This window comes from Chiloscyllium plagiosum, unplaced genomic scaffold (genome assembly GCF_037043375.1).
Source record: "Chiloscyllium plagiosum isolate Xiang-an unplaced genomic scaffold, Cpla_swu_hap1 HiC_scaffold_15, whole genome shotgun sequence".
Lineage (NCBI taxonomy): Eukaryota > Metazoa > Chordata > Chondrichthyes > Orectolobiformes > Hemiscylliidae > Chiloscyllium > Chiloscyllium plagiosum.
Window position 1 is genome coordinate 20,907,577 of NW_028270153.1, and position 8,642 is coordinate 20,916,218.

At 35.4% G+C, this 8,642-nt stretch overlaps 1 protein-coding gene across 3 annotated transcripts in view; it reads left to right on the top strand.

Annotated features, from left to right (window-relative positions):
* ift52 (intraflagellar transport 52 homolog (Chlamydomonas)) overlaps positions 1 to 8,141 on the top strand; it is a 44,631-nt gene extending 36,490 nt beyond the window's left edge. For all 3 annotated transcript variants that reach the window (XM_087994802.1, XM_043710666.2, XM_087994801.1), the window contains 6 exons: positions 1,589 to 1,657; positions 2,150 to 2,304; positions 3,129 to 3,216; positions 3,701 to 3,809; positions 7,353 to 7,492; positions 7,659 to 8,141. In XM_087994802.1, the coding sequence (XP_087850928.1) occupies positions 1,589 to 1,657; positions 2,150 to 2,304; positions 3,129 to 3,216; positions 3,701 to 3,809; positions 7,353 to 7,492; positions 7,659 to 7,712 (615 nt within the window). In that variant the 3' untranslated portion in view covers positions 7,713 to 8,141. The remainder of the gene's footprint in view (positions 1 to 1,588; positions 1,658 to 2,149; positions 2,305 to 3,128; positions 3,217 to 3,700; positions 3,810 to 7,352; positions 7,493 to 7,658) is intronic.
* The last annotated feature ends 501 nt before the right edge of the window (positions 8,142 to 8,642 follow it).

The window sequence follows — 8,642 nt, forward strand, 5'->3', positions numbered from 1 at the left end:
TTCCCTCCCAATACCAACACATTCTTGGATGCATGGACCAAAACTGCTCACAATGTTCCAAATGCATTCTGACCGGAATCTTTCCTAGCCTCAGTAGCTCATCACTGCTCTTGTATTCTAGCCATCTTGAATGAATGCTAACATTGCATTTGCCTTCCTAACAGTTAACTGAACCTACATGTTACCTAAGTTATTAACTATTTCAATTTAAAATTATCTTCCTCAACCTGTTATTGCAAAAGATACCCTCTTTTTGTCCACTTCATTGAGTCATTACTTGTTTTAAACAGCTTTAGATTATTTGCTTCTCGAAAGAGGCTTTGGTCACTGAACTTGACTGTCCTTAACTCATGTAATGTTATAATAATCAATTTTAACATAAATCAACTCAATGACCGGAATACCTTTGTTTTATGGTCGTATTGTTGGAACAGGAGTAGACCACTCAGCACATCGAGCCTGTTGTGCCATTTAGTTAGACTGTGGCTGATCTGTGACCTAACTCTGTATGCCTGCCTTTGGCCCATAATCCTTAATGCCTTTACTTAACAAAACATTATCTATCTCCAATTTGAAATTAACAACTGATCTAGCATCAACTCTGGTTGCAAAAAAGAGTTTCAAACTTCTACCCCCCCCTTTCTGTGTAGAAGTATTTCTGAACATCTCTCCTGAATGATCTGGCCCCAATTTACAGATTGTGTCCCCAGTTCTAGAATCTCCAACCAGTGAAAATATTTTATCTTCATCTATCTAAGGCTTTTCCCATCAACCTTTTACTCCTTAAAATACAGTAATGGGGAGTGTTGAATTAATGTAATTTTTAAAATCGCCATCCCAACATCTGAGCTATCTTGTCTGGATATAATCACATTGTAATGTTACTAATACTATCTGACTGGTTCCACTGACTAGAACTTATATCCTTTAATATCTATTGTACATCCTCTATCGAAGTTTTCATATACTTCCTTGGATTTGCCTATGCAGTCAACTGCCCTGCTTCCCTTGGTAATCCATTTCCTAATTCCCTAACAGTGCATAAAGAAATCAAATCTAAGTTGCCTTTTTGCTCTCCCTGTTCTATATTTAAGGCTGTCTCCTTGTAGAATTCACTTGTATTAGCTGTGTTTGTATCTGTTCTGATTATACTTCCTATAATCTTTAAAATCTGTGACTCTTTTCAATATTTAAATATTCCCAACTTCAAGGTCTTAACTGTCAGCTACATAATCTCAAATATCAAATCAGTTACCTTTCACTGACCCTCACAAGTGCCTTGACCTCTTTGTTATCATAGGGAGGCCAGCATCATGAAATACTTCAAATGGGGCTTTATGGCACTTGGTGCAAAGTTAATCACTTTTTAAGATGTTTGCGATATTCTTGTAGTTATCTTATTTGCCTCCTTTATTACTGCAGAATATGATAATAGCTTAAATGTCCTATGCGCCCATGCTAGCAAGTCTTTGCAAGTTCTTAGTCTGATGCATTCAGGAAACAAAAAGGTCTAAAGACAAGCTTGGCCTCCAGAGAAACTTAGTGCTCTATTTTGTTGATCCTCCATCATTTCTTCCTTTTGTCTCAGGATGTTGTTTTTCAGTGGCTGACTACAAATGAAATCCAGTTGAACCAAATCGATGCAGAGGATCCAGAGGTAAAAATAGTAATTTGGAGTAAAAAATTGGAAATGCTTCAATTATTTTGAAAGAAAAACTATTTACTCAAAACAGTACAAAATATTTATCCTAAAAATCCGCAAGCAATATTCCTATAGAAAAATCAAAACCTTGAACATTGAGGAAACCCTTTTATAAAAAAAAAGTAAACTTGAGCCAATAGGGTGCGGCATTAATCCTACTTTAACTGCCTTTTACATAGGCAGAAGTTAATAGATCACTATACACTGACACCTGGGGTACAAAAGAACATAACAACGTGGGAAAAGTTTTTTAATGGGAAGGGCAGAGTTTGAATAATCTCTGTGTCTCATTTAGTTTATTGGCTACTGGAACAAAATGTACACCTAAATCTGGAACTTTTTCGAAAATTATAAAGGTTAACATTTTAGTGACTTTTTTTTTGTTGAATAACTTTGTTTTATTTTGATAGTATTCTTGCATTATTGAAAACATTTTTTGTTATAAAGATTTCAGATTACACCATGCTTCCAGATACAGCTAAACTGTCTGAAAGACTGAGGGTTTGTCTGCAGGAAGGAGATGAAAATCCAAGAGATTTTACCACTCTCTTCGACATGTCAGTCTTTAAGCTGGACACAATGGCTCTTCCAAAAGTTATCACGTCAGTATCAGTTAAAATAAATATTCAAAACTAAACTTTTATTTGTTTGAGATACAAGTTTTCAGTAGAATGAGAATATAATTTAAAGTAACACATCTTTGATTACATTTTTAAAAACTGTTCCTTCCTTACTTCTTTTCCCCATGCCAATTATGTTTCATAGCAGATTGTGGCCTGGTAGCCTTATTCCACATAGGTACATTGAAATATTAAAGTGTTGCACCACAGAATGACTTGACATATCAATAATTCTCCATGATGCATTCCTGAAACTCTATAGTTGGAAGTCATGTGGAATGTTAATGTAGATTGCTCTCTCAGAAACAACATATTATCCAACTAAGGAAAAATATTCTCAAAGACTTGGAATTAAGTTGTCATCCTGTTATCTCTGATAGGAAATGATGTGGCAAGAGGAAAAAACAAAAAGTAGACTACAGAGTGTTAAAAATCAAATGATTATTTATTTGAAATTATTACGTAACAAACTTAAAACTTGTACAGCAATAATGTTTTAATATAATTGCCTTTCTTCGCAATAGACACGAATAGTGAATCTTTATTAAAATGACATTCATTCTAATATGTATTTTTAAAAATTATTTATATTTCATTAATGTCTGCATTTACTAGTTTTGCCTACTTTGGAAATCTTGACAAAAACAAATTTTGCAAACAAAATAGTAAAGTGCTAAAATCTAGGTCCTAATGAAGTGTGATTTTCTTGAAATCACTGACTCACTTTTTCACAAAATCTGCTATGTTTGTACTGTTATTTACAGTATTTCAATATTGACAGATTCTCATTCTTTGTGTGTTTCCAGCGCTTATGAACAACTAAATGTGAAACATGAATCATTGCAACTAATACAACCTCAATTTGAAACACCCCTCCCCACACTGCAGCCAGCTGTAAGTACAAAAGTTCAGGCTACAGAATATTAGAAATAGCCATGTGACAACATGTGTGCAAATTGGATCGACTATGTGTTTTAATTTTTATTTAACTTCTATTTGCTACAGTTATTTAATATGGAAATTCACTTTCTTCAGCAATATACGTTTTGGAAAATAAATTGTGGTATAAGATAAACTATGTACCCAGTTGTCTTTTCATGATCTCAGAAGTAATGGTAAAAACATTGAGATGATAAGAAAATGAATATTTACTGAGGATTATGTTGTACAAGCATCCTGGTGGCAATATTGTCACATTAATAATCAGTCAACAAGTTCACAATGCAGCTAATGTATTGTTAAGTCCAACACATTTGCAAGAACTATTTTGTGTATTTAAAAACTATGTATCGCTTACAAAGAAAATTAATGGCATAATTCAATTTTTTTGAGTCATGTCTACAGTAATGCTTACTTATGGATTGTTTTAATATGACAGGTCTTTCCTCCCTCATTTCGAGAGTTACCAGCGCCAACCTTGGACCTCTTTGATCTTGATGAAACATTTTCATCTGAGAAAGTCAGACTTGCTCAGCTGACCAACAAATGTGAGCAATTTCTTTTTATCTAATTCTTACTTATTTCTAAGCTACTGTTCTTGAGTTTGTTTTAACTATTTGAACAGTTCCTGCTGATCCAGTTTTTCCTCATTGCGTAAATATTGTCTATGATGGGGGCTTTACAGATTGGAAAATACGTAATGTGTTAAATTAGTTAATATCAGCCAAGGAAACACTGTAATTAGTCTGACTTTGGACATGTGGAGGAGAACACCAACCAAGGTTCATGTCCTGTCAGGTTCTGAAGAAGAGTCATATTGCTCTCGACATTAACTCTGTTTCTCTCTGCGAAAATACTGCCAAACCTATTGAGTTTCTTCCAGATTTCAAGCATTTCAAGTATGTTTTTATTCAAAGGCTCATATCCTACCCCCTAGCTTTTCCTTGATCCCTGCTGCCCAGACAAAGGATGGGAAATCTGTTGCCTCAGTTCATTGTGAATTTGCTACAGGTTGAGTAATTTCATTTAATAAAAAAGCTGAACTTCATTTATGCTGGCAGGACCTGAAGATCCTACCATCCATCCAATTGGTTACACCTTCTTTCAGTCATAACTTTATTAGATTACTTATGATAATCCTTCCCATCTCCAGCTAGATCTAGTGATTTCTAGCTTCTTTGCTGTTCTGTAGTTTGTTTCAGTAACCTGACTCAGATGCTTCCACATTCCCATCCCCAATTTTCTTGAACACCAGATTTCTAAGCTATTTTATGCCCTGATTATTGTTCCTTCTGCATCCTCAATAGGAAGGGAAAGGAAATAGAGAATTTGTGAGAAGGAAAAAAAGAGTTCACACACCAGAAAGATAGGGTAATCCAAAAGCAGGGTGGTTGGAGAAGGGGATAGAGAGAGAGAGCGAGCTCCATTCTAGGCAGGAAAATTAGTTAACAGGAGACCACAAACTAGAATAGAGCAGATGCAACACAGAAGGGTATAAGAATCAGAAATGGAGAGAATTATAACAAAGCAGAAAATTAGAGAAAATAAATCAAAAAAGGAAAAGTGATTTGAGTAGACAGGAGAATGACTTAGACAAGGAGGAGTAAAAGAGGAAAATAAATAAATTGGTGACAACAAAAAATGGCAAGAGAATGAGTGGGAAGAACAGGAAGGGAAGAAGGAAATTGTCATTTATTCAGTTTAATAAGCCAATAGATATATGTCTTTTTGAATTTCACGATTGCAGAAAAAGAGAATCCTAGTATTTGTACCTCACATATAAGAGACATAAGAGTGAATTTGAACTTTCAGGCAGAGTTAGCCATCTATCAAGGCTATGAGGACTGCACTGATTAATTTCACTTTTGTTTATCGCTTATAATGTATTGTAAGAATGAACTTAAAAATAAGCTTTAAAATATAATTCTGTTTGAATATAATGATTTGTTCCATTAAAATTATAGTGTATCTGCTTCTGAAAGCATCAACCAAGCCAAAGTTCGGTCTCAGTTGTGATGTTCTACATGGTCAGCTAGCTGTCAGCGCTTACTGTTCAGGCTTGTGATTTGTACAATGGTCGAGATGAATTTTCTCTGTGGTGCCTTATGGAGGAGATACGCATTATTCACTTCAGTGGGCTTAATTTACAAAATAGATTATCTTGTACAAATGCAAGTGCAAACTTTGGGCATGCAAAGTGCTTTTGCTTGATTTAAACAAACTGTACACGATTGACACATTTTAATCAAATTTTTTTTCTCAAGATTTCCAAACATAGAAACTGTTAAATTAAAACCTTTGGACGAAGGTATAAAACTTTGAATGGAATCCATTTTTTCGGACTTAATTTGGACAAGTGAACTTCGGCAATGTTCTTTTTTAGTCACTTCTTAGCAATTATCTTAAATCTGTGCACTGTTGTTCATGATCCTTCCACTAACCAGAACTGTTTTCTCTGTCTACCCTGGCTTGGTCCCTTATCATTTGAATATCTCTGGTTAATCTCCCACCTCCCCCAGGATAATTTCCCCGACACCTGCATTCCATTTACATAACTGAAGTCTGTTATGATAAGAAAATATAGAGTATTGAAGCTTGAAACCATTCTTGTGAATCTTTTGTACAGACCTATATCTTCACATCCTTTTATGACAATACTTCATATCGAGGTTCAATCACAATTATGCAAATTTAACATAACCTCCATTCCTTTGTATTCTGTCTCCATTAATAAAGTCTGGGGTGCTTTCTTAATCATTTTGTGAAACTATCTTGTCACCTTTCAATGATTTAAACAAATATATCCCAAATCCCTTTAATTCTGCACCCTCTTTAGAGTTGTACCTTTCATTTTATATTGTCTCTAAGTTCTTCCAAAATTGATTACCCCTATGTCTTTTTGAACTTTTCCACTATCCTCTCAGTTAACAATAATTCCAAGGTTGTATTCTCTGTAGGGTCTAGATCATGAATAGAACACTGATCCCGAGGGAATTCCGCTATAAATCTTCTCCAATCTGAAAAACATATTTGAAGCATTGTTTCCTGTCACTCAGCTAATTTTTGTTTCCATGTTACTTTCCCTTTTATTCTGTGAGATCTAACTTTGCTCACAAATCTGTTGGCAGATTTATGAATTAAATTTCAATATTTGTGTAGGCACTAGAAAAAAAGATTATACAGGGACGTTGCCCAGGGTTGGAGGATTTGAGCTACAGAAAGAGACTGAACAGGCTGCAGCAGTTTTCCCTGGACCATTGGAGGCTGAGGGGTGACCTCATAGAGGATTATCAAATCATGAGGGGCATGGATAGGATAAATAGATAAGGTCTTTTCCCTGGATGGGGGAGTCCAGAACTAGAAGACATAGGTTTAGGCTGAGAGGGGAAAAATTTAAAAGGGACCTCAGGGGCAACTTTTTCACGAAGAGGGTGATGTGTGTATGGAATGAGCTGCCAGAGGGAAGTGGTGGAGGCTTTTTCAACGTTTGAAAGGCATCTGGATGGGTATATGAATAGGAAGAGTTTAGAGGGATATGGGCCAAGTGCTGGCAAATGGGACTAGTTTAGGTTAGGATATCTGGTTGACATGGCCAAGTTGGACAGAAGGGTCTGTTTCTGTGCTGTACATCTCTATGACTCTGAGCTATTGGATTGCAGAACAAAAAATGACTAGCTTACTAATTCCCTCTTGAGGAAAATATCCTGGTTCCATTTATCTTCAGATCTGTGTGGTTGACTCCGGCAATGTCATCCATAACCCAAAAAGGAAACCTAGTGTTGTGAGTTGACTACTTATTTGGGACTTCAGTTTACAGATCAGCCGAAGTCACCTGGAGAGAATTCCAGCAATAATCCAACCATGGTGGAATAACTATTGAACAATGCCCTTACATATAGTGGGCACTCGAGCATTATATTGTCACAACTGAGAATTCTGATTTTCCGTTGTCAGGCACCATAATGTGAAGCAAGCTTGACCTACTTATCTTCATCTAGGATTATCCTTTTCTATATTCCAGTTATTTCTGCTATTTAATAGTGAGATATTGGTACATTGAAAGGACTCTTAAACTTTTGATTTCTTCCCAGGTACTGATGACGATCTTGAATTTTATGTTCGCAAGTGCGGTGATATTCTCGGTGTAACAAATAGGCAAGATAGTCGCAGTGCAAAAGAAATTTTGGAGCACATCTTTTTCCAGGTGGTGGAGTTTAAGAAGTTGAATCAGGTGAATTTAAGAATTTTTTTAAATTTGCAGTGAAAGCGTACAACCATCAAGCTTGCAAATATTGACTTTTTAAAAATGTAATCCATTACAAAATAAATTATTATGCTCAGTTGAAACCCTGTCAGATGCATTGCAGTACACTTATGATTATACTGTTTCTCGACAGGATCATTACCTAGACACCGAGGAGGCTGGTGTAATTACTTTGCCAAATAACTGAAATGAACTGTTGCACCTGCGTGGATTCAGCAAATCTCCTTACGATGGAGATATCAACAGGACTTGGTTCTTCTACAGCTTGTAACTTACAAAATGTTAGATTCCTTATTCAAAAATGTATATTTTTGTATTGAAAGAGTTAATCATTTGTCTGTACACAAAGGCATTTTATACACTACATTGTTACATTTAAGATGATGGTGAACTTATCATATTGTAAAACACTCATGCTTCTAAATACCTCCAGTTACTGATTATCACTTAACTTTAATCTCAAGTCCATCTTTCCATAGTATTTGATTTAAAGTGACAAGTATCTAGGTGAGAATTTTGATTTTAAATTGCACACATTTACTTGAGCATTACAGTTTTATTTCTGTTAAGTTTCTGGTTTGTACTTTAATTTGTAAATAAATGTTTTTTTATTACACATTCACGTTTGTTACTTAAATTCTGGCCCTTTGAAATCATTAGTAGGACAGTAAAGAGTTGGCCTAACTGAAGTTACAATAAAATTGAGGCTACAGAAATTCAATAACTGTTTCTGGAAATTGATGCACAAAGTTTGGATGGAACTTGAATGGCTGCACTTTTGTCAGTCAAAACCCAAAAATGTCAACTTCATGGAACTGGTTATCTCAAATCATGAACCACTTGATTCTTGCACAGGAATATTCAAACATTAGAATCTTTGAGCCATGTACTCAGAAACACAGCCAGTTCCCTCATCCTGATCTTCAATCTAGAGTCCAACTATACAGTTTCACAATTTCCATTCCCTACCATGATCACACTATTATTCTAGGTGATATTAATTAACACTTGCCAACAGTTAATTCTAAGACATTGGGCATGTAGCTCAGCTACTTGAACTGAGAAAACCAGGAGTGGATGTAGGAGTACAGAAATTTTGTTGTACCAATCTCCTTCT